At 43.7% G+C, this 15368-nt stretch overlaps 1 protein-coding gene across 1 annotated transcript; it reads right to left on the bottom strand.

Moving 5' to 3' along the window:
- Positions 1-282: 282 nt before the first annotated feature.
- On the bottom strand, positions 283-14830 carry LOC118389909 (smoothelin-like protein 2). Its single transcript, XM_052457512.1, has 13 exons — positions 14617-14830; positions 13593-14487; positions 5080-5155; positions 4746-4922; positions 4427-4621; positions 4180-4251; positions 3375-3793; positions 3275-3284; positions 2608-2653; positions 2280-2474; positions 1743-1857; positions 1278-1429; positions 283-1134 (listed from the first exon to the last, which is right to left on the bottom strand). The coding sequence occupies exons 2-13, from the start codon at positions 14154-14156 to the stop codon at positions 1008-1010; spliced, it is 2148 nt and encodes a 715-aa protein (XP_052313472.1). The 5' UTR covers positions 14157-14487; positions 14617-14830; the 3' UTR covers positions 283-1007.
- Between the last annotated feature and the right edge of the window lie 538 nt (positions 14831-15368).

The following is a 15368-nucleotide window of genomic DNA, read 5'->3' as shown; positions in this document are numbered from 1 at the left end:
TGTATAGCAAAGGATCTGAATACTTATGTAAATGTGATATTTCATTTTTTTTTTACTTGCCTAGTTAAATAAAGGTTAAATAAATATATGCACATAGGAATGATCAATGTAATTCCCACCACCATCTACACACGACACACAATAGTACTAGTCACCAACTCACTCTAGTACCTATTTGGCATCTCTTGCCTCTGTTCACATTTTGGTGTGTGTGTGTATCAATGACTATTTGAGAGGATTTCAACAAGATTCATAGCTACATATTCAGAAAGTGATAACAAATAGTGTACATCACTATTATTTTAATACAGTTGAAATAAAAGCTAATCCAATACATTTGATTGACATTGAATACATTTTGTAGATACAGCTATTTATTTGTAACACTGACAATCTGGACTTTTTATTACATAAAACCAGACATCTTTTAAACATCAACATACCTGAAAATATCATGATCTCACTGCAAGACAGTCCTTCAAAAATGCCTTGAGTCCAATGGCATTAGCAGAAGGCCAAACTGATTCAAGAACAGTGCGTACAACTAACAAGTTGTTCCTGCCACCTTTCTTTGCATTTACACTTCTTTCATTTTCACTTTCTTTACAACTTGAATTTTAAATTGTCTTTCAGGTGTTTTGCTAGCTTCATGCATGACAAACACTATTTTAGAAATCTTGTTTCATTTAGTTTATGATCTACATTGAATTCTAATTACACCACTAAAACATAACCAGCAGGTGGCTCTCTGAGTTAAAAAATATATTTGTAAAACTACAATCTTTTCTCCAATTCACTACCTCTATTTTCTAAACGAGGCAAAATAAGAGCCCCAAACCATATGCACAGCACATTATTACATGACAAGACAAATTCAAATAGAATTGTACAAGCACAATCGTTATATACAGTTATCGAGAGTTGAACAAATAGGGAGTAGTGCTTTGGCTCGCTGACAAAGTGTCAGTGTGCCCGGTGATAGGGGTGATCGCCTCTGCACAGGGGTGTCACTCAAACTTCTTGAGGTGGTTGTAGAGGGACTGGACGTAGGTGAAGATACACATGGGGTCTGGTTTGTTACCCATCACCATCATATCCTCTACCTCTATGAGACGCACACAGTCAGCCTGCTCCCTAAAAGAGAAACATTTTTTTTAGCCCACAATATTTAAAGATAAGGTTTCTAATACATATATATTATAACACCGTATGCCACAGACTTGTCCCAGGATATCCTCCTTGAGGTATTACCCCCCAACACACACATACACACTTACTCTGCTGTGGTGAAGGCCACTTCAAAGTTGTGTTTGCGATTGGCAGGATTCAGTGTGTTGTAGTCAAACTCCAGGGGGAAGAAGGAGTGGACCAGGGCAGCAAATGCCATTCCATCACACCAGCTGGATGAGAAGTTCTGGATGTCTATGTTCTGATGGAGGAGAAAATGGTAGGAGCCAAATGCAGTGTTAATTCCATAGAAGACCAGTTAAAAACGTAAGTATTCCTATATATTGACTAACTTTAAGGGCCACATTTGCTGGTAAATATTCCATTAACATAACACACTCCAATTATGAACAAAAGTTAATGGCATGTTAATATGGAGCCTCTTAAGCTGTCTAAAGCCCTGGGAAGAACTGAGATGGACAAATTGCTGGAAACCAGAAACAAATCTCACGTGTGCTAGCTAACACTTATCACATTGTGAACAGTCTGTCACAAAGGACTAGGGCTTGACTCACCTGGTAGCTAAACGTTTTGGATCGGCACCACTCCAGGAGCATTGCCTTGATGCTGCTAGCGCTGTTAAAACTCTGGGAGCGCTGCAGTTTGGGCTTGGAGCCTGCAGCCTTGGACCTGCAGAGTGGAACATAGAGGTGGTCAATTGTTTGTGGCTGTGTAGTTCACTTGGTAAGAACATGATTCTAGAAACACCAAGGTAATGAGTTCAATTTCCAAAGGGATTCTTTCCACACACATTACAAATGTATGCACACACTATGCTTTAAGTCACTTTGGACAACAGTGTTTGTGTCTGACTTCTCACACAATGATAGTAATAATATACATGTAATAAAGGGTTGAGGGACATGTACAAATGTGATACAAGGGCCTGTTGGCTTTTATTGACACTCAAAACAAAGTACTGGGTTGATAGGAGTAGGGTTATGGTCTCAAAACCTAGGGTTCAGCATTTACTCAATAGGGAGTAATAGCGAGCTAAGTCGGGCAAGAGAGACAATGGGTGAAGTCAGGGTGACTGACTGTGCCTTTTGTACCTGTCACACTCAGAGGCCAAACCCTCAAACAGAGACCGTTTGCTCTGCATCCCGAGGTTGCGAGGCAGCGTTTGTGACCTCTGCAGTTTCCGCTCCCCACCACCCCCAAACTTGTCCAGCCCACCAAGCCTGTCCGGACCACCTAACTGGTTTGGACCACCAAATTTATTTGGACTGCCAAACTTGTCCAGGCTCCTAAAGATTATGTAAAAATGTACATCATTGAGCTTCTGAATAAATACTAAAATGCCAGGTTTACATGGTTGTGATTTACATGTATTTGAATAGTGTCTCATTTGATATGTTTTATAATTCGTCAAGGACTGACCTGTCTGTGCCAGGGGGTGGCACTTTTCTGGGGGGTAGGAGTTTTTCTGCACATCACACAGAGAGAGAGAAAGAGACAGACAGAGAGGAGGAGAGCGAGACAGAAAGAGAGAACCATGTTAACCTGACAATGAACAAAAGACTAAGAGAGGCAAAGGCATACAACAAAATACACAATGAAAAAATATTCACAAAACACTTTACACAAAAACAAGCCTCTTAACAAAAAATAGGAAGTTCATAAGACAGTTTGTAAGTGCAAAATAACATTACTTAAGAATTCATTATTTTTCTCACAAACCTCTCAAATATCTTCTAATGAACTTCTTAACTATCTTCTTAAGATGATTGTTGCTAGACAACCGGTCTAGCTAGCAATCTAAAAATGCTAGCATATTTATTACTGAGATGTTCTTGGGTTTAAAATAATCAATACTGAAAATTTCAAGCAAAGCACCTTATTAAGGAATAGCAACTTTTCATGAGTTCATAGTTAAGGAAAAAATGACAATTAAGAAGAACATTATTCTTAAGAATATTTTGCAAATTCGGGCCCAGTTCCTAGTTTTACCTGTGGTTGCTGGGAAGCTCATGCTACGCGTTAGACTCGGGCTCACTGTCTTAACTGCAGGTGCTACTGTAAAAGAAAGAAAGAAGGGAAAAAAAACTGAAATAGAACTGGAGGTCAGACAAAGAAATGTGAAAGAACAAAGTCGGAAATGGAAAAGAGGAAAGAGAAAGTAGGGAGAGAGTCCTTGTGTCCCTTACCACGTTCACCACGTTTGAAAGGAAATTCTCCCGATGCTTTGGGTGTGGTATCCTCAAATACTGGTTGACTAGGTGTTTTGGATGCAGGGGACGGAGATGGAGGGGCTGCAGGAGCCTGAGTTGGTGTTGCAGAAGATTGAGTTGGGGTGGCAGGGGGCTGAGTTGTGGCAGAAGGAGACCAAATTGGGGTCGCAGGAGCCCAAGTTGGGGTGGCATGGGACTGAGTTGGGGCAGCAGGAGCCCATGATGGGGGGCAGGGGACTGATTTGGGGCAGGTGCAGTTGATAACTCTGGACTAGTTCTGCTCATGGCACTGACAGGGATATGAGGTGGGGCCAGAGATACAGAGATGTTCTCCTTCTGCACTGCATGACTGCTGACTGGTGACCTCACTTGCATTTGTTGTCCAGAAAAACTCTCTGATTGGGTGAGAATAGACAGAAGAGGAGAAAATGTTTGCTGGTAAAGTTTAGCTTGTATGCAAGGTGTGATTTGAACTAGAGGGTGATTTCCAGTCAGATGGATTGTGTCAACCAGACCTGAGTTCAAACAGTATTCGTTTTCTATCAAATACTTTAGCTGCACTTGATTGAGCTTGACTGCTGCAATGAAACCAATGGAAACATTGTACATTTGACATTCCAGGCCGGCTTAATCAACAAGTATTTGTATTTGAAAGAAAACAAGTACTATTTGAACCTGGCCAGGTGTCAATGAGAGTAGATGACAGACACAGATTCCCAATCTGGCAGAAATGACTACATGTTACAATCTAGGCCCACTGAAAGCAAAAAATATGATGTACCTGATCCTTGTGATAGGTCTGGAAGGGTAAATGTATGCATTGATACAGGGGTCTCTCTCTTCAATGCTGGTGCTGAAACAACCAAGACAAGTCAAAAACGTCAGCCATGGATATGTTCCTTCATTTATTAATAATAAAGGTTGATTTTTCAAAACACATCTTAGGGGGACAGTTCACCCCAAAATTACTATACTTTTGCACAAAATCCAAGGGTAAGGGTAGAGAGTCCAATCCATGTTCAACTCACCAGGACTAAACAGAGCATCAAGTGCTGTTTTGGGAGTGGTGACGTCAGCAATTGGGTAGGTAGGAGACTTTGGTGTTGAAGCAGGAGATTTCCTGGCCAAAGCAGGAGATTGGGCTGGCGGTTTGGGGCCAGCCGGGGAGTCGGTTTTGGTTATGGCAGTGCAGGGAAGATGTGGCTCGCCGAATGATGAGTCGTCTGATTTGTTAGGAGTGTACATACAATATGAGGATTACAAAAATATCAATAGCCTGCTTACAAGGTAAGTAAACAAATATGTAACATATAGCTAGCTATATTATATTACAGTTATTTTACTCACCAGATTTAAACAAAAAATCTGGTCTGGCTTTGGGTGAGGTGACACCTGCTAATAAATGACCAGGAGACTTGAGCTCCACTGAGGCTCGTCTGGGGCCAGTTGGTGACTCGGGACAAGTCCTGGTCATGGCACTGACGGGGAGATGAGGCTTGTGCTCCTCTGCCTCCTGACCACTGACTGAATGGGAGGTAGCAGACATGCATGAGAAAAGAGGTGTGTGTGTGTGTGTCAATTCAGTTTCAATTCAATTCCCTAATATAATTTTTTTTCTAAAATCTTGAATAGTAACTTAGAATTTTCAACTGAATTGACCCCAACACTGATGTGTTTAAACCTTGCTCTTTGTGATGTCCATTCTCCAACACAGCAGCAACATTTCTGTCTTCCGTTTTGTCAACACCTTTGTGACCCTAAATAAAAGAGAAACAGAACACACTTAACTACAGCCCCACTACTACACAATAGGCACAATCTAAAAGAATACACAATAAATAAACTCTAAAACAAATGTAAGTTAAATCAGGAACAATAAATGATGTGGGCACGGCTCATGGCCCTGTTAAGAAATGTTATTATGATTTTTGCTAATGCATACGAATGGCCAACACGCTTCCCGTGGTTACTTTTTTTATTGACATTGCTGTGAAAAGCAGGTGAAGGACTTTTGAGTGCGTTGATGGGCTTCCCGCCTCTGCTTAGACTAGTCTGGTGGGAGTATCCAGGACGTATCCAGGACTGAGGCGGGGCTCACTCGAGACAGAGAGGCAATGCTGGTTGATAACAAGTGTGAATGAAAGCTTTATTAACTGGCCCAGTGAACTCGGCAGATGTTGCCCGGGCCAGCAAGCAGCCCTGATTGTCGAGCCCTGCAGTCTCTTTAGCTAATCTACTCCCTGTACTCCATGTCATTTGCCAAATAAAATGTCACCTGCTGGAGAAGACAGACTTTGGTCCCAGTTATCCCTCTTGCTCCCGCCTTGGGCTATAGTAATCAGTGTCATTTTGTAAATGTTGGATCTCTATGGCAAGATATATCACTCACTCAAGTTATGTCAAAATCTGGCCAGTGTTGTCCGAGATATGGTGTGTGACTTCCCGATTTCATAATGGGGGACAACAAACCGGAATTTGCTACAGGCCCAAAATGGCACCAGGAACATAGCCTTCGAATCTAGCATTGCCTTAAATGGCCAGATGAGCAAATTGAAAACATGGTCCACCTTGTGGATACAAACAAAAGTACAGCTTTAGGTCTTCTTTAACCCCCAAGAACGAAAAAACAGAGCCCCCCCCCCGACAATAACAACATTGGACATTTGGTCTGGGATGGTATTATTCCTATTCATCTATGGGTCTCCATAAATCCCAATTGTGACTGTAGTCTTTAGTGGCACTGGGGCCTGGCGAGTGGGTCTAACTGAGAGGTGTGGAGAGACAAGCCTTAAGTCCTGGAGCTATTTTGGATTTGTAATCAGTCACCCCAATGTCCCCCACTCCTCTTACATCCTAATATAGCCCCAAACAGGGCCTTTTGAGATCAGGGAGTTAGTAGTGGGACAGCCAAACTGTTCCAATGCTATCATTCAGTGCCAGAACTCAATACTTCAGAGCCTTCTAGATTGGCAGTCGCACCCGCTATCCCCCATGGCTGCAACTGCCAGCGATAGAGCCACGATGAGAGCCTGGTCAAGTCATAGCAGAGGCTAGGGACACTAGAGACTAGGGATTAGCAGTATAGATGATCTGTGTGCACGGCTCACATACCTACTGTATCATTGTTGCTCTCTATCTGTCTCACCCGGTCTGCATCTCCATTTAAAAAATGTTCCCGCTCACTCGCTTTCTGAATCTATTTGACTTTTAGTCGATCTCTCCCTTTTTCCTCAGAAACACGCAAACACACATACAGATACAAACACACAGAGTCAAACAAACACAGTCAGACACACATTTGCAGGAAATACAGGGTTAGGGTTACAGGGTACACACACACACATTTTAAGATGTAATTTAGATCTACTTTTAACTATAAAGATTATTTTTATTTATTTCCATTGTCCTCCAAGACTTGCTGAATCTCAGGATTACAAGACTATGGTTACAAAGGATATACACACGTACGGATGTAAGATCTTAATTTGATCCCTCTTTTGTTGCTGATAATTTTTCTGCAGATGAGCTTTGTGATTTACATAAATTCACTGAAAACCTGCACTAACACATATTAACAGTATTGCACTTTTCACGAAGCCTAATTTTGACCAGCTAATCCGTAGGAACGCATTTCTGACGTAGTCAGGGTTGATGGGGGAACAGCCAGGTGACATCAGCGCTGTGGAATGTTGGCAGGGTGTGTGTTTCGAGAGGGGAACAGCTGGCAATCCTGCTCAGGGGGATATTGACAGGGAGACGGAATTCTACTTTCCGTCCCGTCAGGAGGCTCAGCTCAGGACTGGGATTGGTTGGATGAAGCACTCCCTCATGTGCTGCGCTGAAGTGAAGAGATATGGAGACCCTGAATAGTTCCTTAAGGGCCTCCACCTGGTACTTGCTGCCCCAAGATAAATGTGTGTGTGTACCACTTGTAAGCCTAACCCTTTATTTCAATGTAGATCCAAATACAAATTCAAGTGTGTATGTGTATGTGTGTTCAGATACGTTAGGGGTGGAAGTCAAATAAGAATAACAACAATCCGTGTCAGACTATCACCTACCACCTATCATAATCCTACCAACCACTAATCTTGTCATCGATCCAACAACCAAACCCTTCTCATTCTCCAAGAGCAGTTGATATGAAACACAAAAAATCCTGACCTGTAACCAGCAACAACCCAACATAGCCTTTCAGCTAGCACATAACATTCTGAGAACCATGTTTCTTAGAGCATGGTGAGAGCGTGGTTGTCCTATGGTTATTTTGCATACAACCTTCCCACAACTTTCCCACAAAGTTGCTTGGTTTTGGAACTTTCCCAGCACATTTAAAGGGATACTTCATGATTTTGGCAGTGAAGCCCTTTATTAACTTCCCCAGAGTCAGATGCTTATGGATACCATTTTTATGTCTCTTTGTGCAGTTTGAAGGAAGTTGCAAACTAGCACTAGCGCAATTGCTAACAAGTGTTAGCGCAATGACTGGAACTAGCAGATACCCATAGACTTCCAGTCATTGCGCTAACGCCAGTTAGCATTGGCTTTCTAAACTACAGTACCTCTAACTTACTACATATTGGACACAAAGACACACAAATTGTATCCACGAATTCATCTGACTCTGGGGAACAAGATAAAGGGGCTCTCTTCTAAACTCTCGAAGTATCCCTTTAAGGAACTTGACCAAAAAAAAACAGAACGTTTCCTAGAAGTTTGGTGGTTACTTTTAAAAACATAGTTACTTTTAATTTAAATGTTGGTAGTGTTCTAGCAAACATCTCCTACTGGTTTGATATTTGGAATTTTCTCAAATACAGTTGAAGTCAGAAGTTTACATACACATAAGCCAAATACATTTGAACCCAGTTTTTCACAATTCCTGACATTTAATCCCAGTAAAAAAAATCCCTGTTTTAGGTCAGTTAGGATATTCACTTTATTTTAAGAATGTGAAATGTCAGAATAATAGTATTTACTCAATTAGTATTTGGTAGCATTGCCTTTAAATGGTTTAACTTGGGTCAAATGTTTTGGGTAGCCTTCCACAAGCCTCCCACAATAAGTTGGGTAAATTTTGGCCCATTCCTTCTGACAGAGCTGGTGTAACTGAGTCAGGTTTGTAGGCCTCCTTGCTCACACATACTTTTTCAGTTCTGCCCACAAATCTTCAATAGGATTGAGGTCAGGGATTTGTGATGGCCACTCCAATACCTTGACTTTGTTGTCCTTAAGCAATTTTGCCACAACTTTGGAAGTATGCTTGGGGTCATTGTCCATTTGGAAGACCCATTTGCGACCAAGCTTTAACTGATGTCTTGATGTTGCTTCAATATATCCACATCATTTTCCTACCGCATGATGCCATCTATTTTGTGAAGTGCACCAGTCTCTCCTCAGCAAAGCACCCCCACATCATGTTATTCAGCTTGCAAGCATCCCCCTTTTCCCTCCAAACATAACAATGGTCATTATGGCAAAACAGTTCTATTTTGGTTTCATCAGACCAGAGGACATTCCTCCAAAAAATACAATTTTTGTCCGCATGTGCAGTTGCAAACCGTAGTCTTGCTTTTTTTTAATGGCGGTTTTGGAGCAGTGGCTTCTTCCTTGCTGAGCGGCCTTTCAGGATATGTCAATATGACTCGTATTACTGTGGATATAGATACTTTTGTACCTGTTTCCCCCAGCATCTTCACAGGGTCCTTTGCTGTTGTTCTGGTATTGATTTGCACTTTTCGCACCAAAGTACGTTCATCTTTAGGAGACAGAACGCGTCTCCTTCCTGAGCGGTATGACTGCTGCGTGGCCCCATGGTGTTTATACTTGCGTATTATTGTTTGTACAGATGAACATGGTATATTCAGGCATTTGGAAATTGCTCCCAAGGATGAACCAGACTTGTGGAGGTCTACAATTATTTATTGGCTTGGCTGATTTCTTTTGATTTTCCCATGATGTCAAGCAAAGAGGCTCTGAGTTTGATTCCAAGAACACAGGATGAGATGTTACTATCCTTTGCAAGCACTTCCAAGAGTTAATGAACAGTGAGCGTGGTGAAATTTGGGGAGCGCATCGTCAGTAGTGTACCTTTGGTTCCTAGGGTGTTTCGGCCTTTCACACTATACACCCTCCCCAAAGGCGGCCAGCGACAGGGTGATCAATCCTACGCTTGCGTCCCATTCCCAATTAGTCATAGGAGTTGCCTTGTTGTTGATAGCCAACATCCCATGGGACTATGCATGGCAGGAGCGTCCTCCTCCCTGAGTCAAGCATTGTTGACCGCATACCTCCTGGCCCTCTCACTTCGGGGCCCAGCTGGGGTCTTTCCTCTTCATCCAGAGCCACTGACTGCTGCCTTCTGCCGCCTCTGATACAGCTGTGATTGCCGAACGCTGGCTCTGGCCCTTAATTCCCAGGTCTCTAAGCAGTCTGGTTGTAGATGTTGCCACAAAACCTCTGCAGCCCACCTCCACTGGTCGGACTTCTGTGTTCCAGCCATGATGCCGTGCTTCGGCAGCTAGATCAGCATAGCGCAGATGTTTTCGCTCATAAGCCTCATCTACTGAGTTTTCCCAGGGTACTGTGAGCTCAATGATGAAGACCTTATTGAGTGAACGGGACCAGAGCACCATGTCAGGTCTTAGGGTGGTGGTTGCGATCTCCGGAGGAAACACAAGTTGCCGGCCAATGTCAGCTAGCATTTTCCAGTCGCGGGCCAAGCGCAGCTGGTCTCGCTCTAATGGTGTAGAGCCGCTCTTCGGTGGTTTAGCCCCTTCGCGGACAAAGTTTGTCCGTAAGGAGTGTGATGCTGCTGTGGGTGGTTGGGAGTTGGTGGCAGCACGCTTGTCCTCCTTGGCGGACGCAAGGTTTTTAAGGACTTGGTTGTGACGCCAAGTGTAGCGTCCTTGGGTGAGGCTTGTTTTACACCCTGTGAGAATGTGCCTGAGGTTGGCTGGCATGGAACAGAGGGCACAGTCCGGATCTTCACCATACCATTGGTGAAGATTAACTGGTGTTGGAAGGATGTCATATGTTGCTCTGATGGAAAAGCTCAACCGCCTCGCTTCCATGGCCCACAGATCCTTCCAGCTGATCTTCCTCTTCTCCACACTGTCCCATCGAGTCCACTGTCCCTATTTGGCAAGAGAGACTGCCTTGGCCCACCTTGCAGCCTCCTCCTGATGGCGTACTTCCTGCACTACCATCTTCCGCCGCTCTGGTGCAGTGGCCTTACTCCAAGCAGCACGGCTAGTTAGCCCAAGGCCTCCTCTCCCATGCTGAACATGACCCACAATGTCAGCATGTCTGAGGGCTGCTGTTGCCTCCTGGACTGCTTTTCCTGGCCTCCATTTGCGCCCAGTTGCCAAGGTCGGCGCGTTGTTGCTCACCACTGGGTCTTGAGATTCATTCAGTGTCATCTGGAGCCTGGTTTTTGCACACTTGAATTCCTCTGTTAGACTGGTGATTTGATTTTCCCATGATGTCAAGCAAAGAGGCTCTGAGTTTGAAGGTAGGCCTTGACATACATCCACAGGTACACCTCCAATTGACTCAAATAATGTTAATTAGCCTATCAGAAGCTTCTAAAGCCATGACATAATTTTCCAAGCTGTTTAAAGGAACTGTCAATTTAGTTTATGTAAACTTCTGACCCACTGGAATTGTGATACAGTGAATTATAAGTGTAATAATCTGTCTGTAAAATATTGTTGGAAAAATGACTTGTGTCATGCACAAAGTAGATGTCCTAACCGACTTGCCAAAACTATAGTTTGTTAACAAGATATTTGTGAAGTGGTTGAAAAACAAGTTTTAATGACTCCAACCTAAGTGTATGTAAACCTCCAACTTTAACTGTACATTCCATTCTCACCCTCAACAAAACTCTCAATATCCTCCATCGTAAATGTGTTCAGGTGTGCCCGCTAATTGGCCACACCTGATCTTAATGAGTGTTTGTTTCCTTTGAAATGGGGTCTGTTTGAATAGACTAAAATGAACAGATTTGTATGTTTAAAAAACGTTGCATGCCAGCTCCATCCTGGTGGTGTAGTGGACTAATTCCATGGAGAGACAACAGATGATTATAGGTTTGATTCTCACTTGATGCAATGTCACAATAAAATGTGTTTGCATGATTAATGCCTAAGGAAATTAATTTCCATGTGTCCTATCTGTGCTTTGAGTTTAAAAATGTTCACCCAAAATACGCACCTATGAAGGTGCTGGGAAGGGTGGAGAGGGTTGCTGCTATGTCTGTCTCCTATTCCAGCCTTTCTCTCCTCTCTCTCTGTTTCTATACATCCAGAGTTGCAGTTATGGGAAGTTATGTTAGCTAGGACTTTGTGGTGCTATTAAAATCTGTCCTGAACCAAGACTGGAAATTATACTTTCAGGTGAAACACACACACAGCTGAGGACTCAAACTAGCTTGGCGTTGGATTTAAAAAATGAGGCCTGTTTTAAAAGTTGATGGGAGGTTTAAAGCTCCACACGGAGCTGCTGGACCAGGGGGGTACAGAGCAGTCCCAAAAAGCTCCAACCCAAATGTCCAGGATCAGAGCCATCAATCAGACCTTCCCTGCCAAAAATACATGTGCCCTTTTGCGAGGACGGAAGGAGCGGAGAGAGGGGAATGGAGGAGCAGATAGCACTGACTGGCCTCTTGGCTTAACCGAAAAACACACAGACAGATTTAAATCTTTGGATTCAATGAGAGATTAGAAGTAGTGTACAAGCATCCAGTTAGTTCAAGGTGCACTACAGGGTACAAAAAGTACACTTAAAAATAGCCACGAAAGAAAAATAGATACCCTTACACAGTCTGAATAAATAATAAAACTGTGGGAGCATTCATGTGTGTACAAGTACAGTATCTTCTTTCAACGGGAGGTACCTAATGACACACAGACAGACAGGCAGACAGTAGGAGGTCCTCTGGATGTCATGCTCATGGTCCCACTGAAGGAACCACCAGCAGAGATGTTACATTGTATGTGTAGAATTTGGGTGTCTGCAAACATGTGTATGTGTGTTATTTTTTTATTTAAATACTTATAATCTGTGTATTTGAGAATTTTCAAATGATGTGGCCCGAATCAACTAGTTCTATTTGATGTACAGTGTATGTGAAACTATTTTCAAATAATTTCCTATAAATAGCCTACTATTTGAAAGTATATTGAAATACTTATTTTTATTTCAAATACATTATTTCAAACACCGAAACCACTTGGGTTAAATGTTTGGGAGTGTATTTGGGTATTCTCAAATACATACCTTTACTTTCCAAGTGTATTTCCAAATACATTCCACTACTTGTATTTTCTGGTGTGTGTGTGTATACCACAGAAGGTTGGTGGCACCCTAATATTATAATATATATATTTTTACCTTTATTTAACTAGGCAAGTCAGTTAATAACAAGAAATTCTTATTTCCAATGACAGCATAGGAACAGTGGGTTAACTGCCTTGTTCTGGGGAATAACGACAGATTTTTACCTTGTCAGCTCTGGGATTTGATCTTGCAACTTTTTGGTTACTAGTCCGATGCTCTAACCACTAGGCTACCTGCCGCCCCTAACAGGAAGGATGGGCTCGTGGTAATGGCTGGAGTGGAATAAGTGGAATGGTATCAAATACATCCAACACGTGGTTTCCATGTGTTGGATGCCATTCCACTCACTCTGTTCCAGCCATTATTATGAGCCGTCGTCCCCACAGCAACCTCCTGTGGTGTACACATAGACGCTTGAATTCGTTTTTTGGAGTGTGTCCAAATGCAAAAAGTGCCATGTTTAAAGAAGGTCATTCGGGTGGAGGATGGGCAGCTTGCCCTTGTCCCATTACTGCCTACTGTAGATACACACAGCTTCACACCATTGAATTTATTAGTACTACACTAAGCCAGGAGCTTTAAAATGAATGACCAGGGGCAACACAGCACTTTCCCCACTGAGAGAGACAACAGATTTACAACTTAGCACTGTCTCAATCTCTCTTTCTCACACACACACACACACACACACACACACACACACACACACACACACACACACACACACACACACACACACACACACACACACACACACACACACACACACACACACACACACACACACACACACACACACACACACGATACTAAATGGGACAATATCTTCTCCAGTAACAAGGCAATACTCACATTAACCATGTTGTCCTCCATGGGCTCTCTGCTGGAGAGATGGGCTGATGTGGAACTAGAGGCTCCAGAACCAGAAGACCCAGAACCAAGACCAGAAGAACCAGACTCTGACGGTCCATTGGGGACCATGGTGGAGGGACTCCCGTGGCTCCTGTTCACCATCCCCTGGGACGAAGTCATGGGGATCTGTCCCCTACTGTCCCTGTCCTCCAGGGCGCTCCTGTCCACCCCTTTCCCTGTCAGACCCTCCACCAGGCGGGCCAGCGCCTCCAGCTGACTCCGGAGCTGCAGGTTCTCCTGCGTCAGCCGTTGCACCGCCTCGGCCAGGGGCCCTTGGGCTTGACATGCCTCGTCCACCCGCCGCTCCACGCCCCGCTTGAAGGCACTCACGTCCACGTGCACCTCGCGCACCGCCGCCGCCAGCGTGACCTCGAAGCGACCCAGTGCCTCACACACCGTCTCGTCGCACGTGGCATCCCCGGCTGCCGACACGGTGGTAGGAGCGGCATCCATGTCCCCACTAGCAACAGACACCCTCAGCTTAGAGGAAATGGAGCGGTGCATATGTTTAATGGACGATGGCGGCGGCTCTACTGTTCTTTCCTCTTCTCCTTCTCTCCCCGTTTCTTCTGCCTGGGCTACTGAGAGGAGGTGATGAGGGAGGGATTGATCTTTCTCTGATACCACAGAGAGGTCTTAGAAGGGGGGAGTTTTAGAAGGTGCTCTATAACTGTTTCCCAGTACAGTTAAAATAGTTTTCAAGGAGGACTGTGTTGGAAAATAGATTCCTAAGCAGCCAAGTCAATTAACTCCACAGAGGTCTTTCAGTCTCGACACAGTCAGATTCTCTCACTTCCACAGAGGACAAGAGCTATTATTCCTAGGCTCTGTGGTTCTGTTCAAAAAGAGAGATGCCAAAATTATACACTTCAAAATCAAGTTGTCAAGTTGTCAAAATCAAGTTGTCAACTTTCATACTGAGGAGGTTATGGAAAATTTGAGGAGGTAGACATATCAAACAAACCTTTTGAAGAGTCCTGCTGAGGGAGCAGTCCAGTAGTGTAATCCAGTCCCCATGTGTGTATGTTTATATAAGTGTGTGTATGTGTCTGTTTGTTTGTGTGGATTTCATCCACACACCTCTAAAGTAATGTCATGAGAATTGCTTTATTGTGTGTGTTCTGTATGCTGTGCAGCTCTGCTTTAAACCACCAGCCTTGTGAGTAGGTTCATCTCTGTATTAGGGGAATAAGCAGGAGGAGGGAGTAAAAGGGGAGGGTACAGACTTCATGCAGCACTCCCCCTCCCTCCCTCCCACCCTGATGTGGGCCCAACTTGTGCTGGAGTTAAAAGTAAGTGTGTGTGTGTGTCAGTGGAGGCTGGTGGGAGGAGCTATAGGAGGACGGGCTCATTGTAATGGCTGGAATGGAATAAATGCAATGGTATCAAGCGGTATCAAACCATGTTTGACTCCGTTCAATCAATTCCATTCCAGCCATTACAATGAGCCCGTCCTCCTATAGCTCCTCCCACCAACCTCCACTGGTGTGTGTGTGTGTGTGTGTGTGTGTGTGTGTGTGTGTGTGTGTGTGTGTGTGTGTGTGTGTGTGTGTGTGTGTGTGTGTAGGAGAGAGAAGATTACATCACCTAAATATGCCCGATACAAGAAAAGGGAATGCATTGGGAGATTAGAGAATGACAAGCATGAACCAGTGATTTCACATGACTGTATATAGCTAGTGACTGTATAGTTAGCAACTGTATAGCTAGGGACTG

Source organism: Oncorhynchus keta, chromosome 11, assembly GCF_023373465.1.
Source record: "Oncorhynchus keta strain PuntledgeMale-10-30-2019 chromosome 11, Oket_V2, whole genome shotgun sequence".
Taxonomy (NCBI): domain Eukaryota; kingdom Metazoa; phylum Chordata; class Actinopteri; order Salmoniformes; family Salmonidae; genus Oncorhynchus; species Oncorhynchus keta.
Note: the sequence above shows the minus strand (reverse complement) of the source record. Positions and strands in the feature narration are given on the sequence as shown.

Bases quoted from the DNA above. Each gene is read 5' to 3' on its own strand.
- LOC118389909 (XM_052457512.1), bottom strand. From the start codon at position 14,156: ATGCACCGCTCCATTTCCTCTAAGCTGAGGGTGTCTGTTGCTAGTGGG. The intron at 5,156-13,592 runs GTGAGTATTGCC...TCTTTTATTTAG, and splicing joins TGGAGGACAACATGGTTAAT to GGTCACAAAGGTGTTGACAA. The intron at 1,135-1,277 runs GTAAGTGTGTAT...TTTCTCTTTTAG, and splicing joins GTGGCCTTCACCACAGCAGA to GGAGCAGGCTGACTGTGTGC.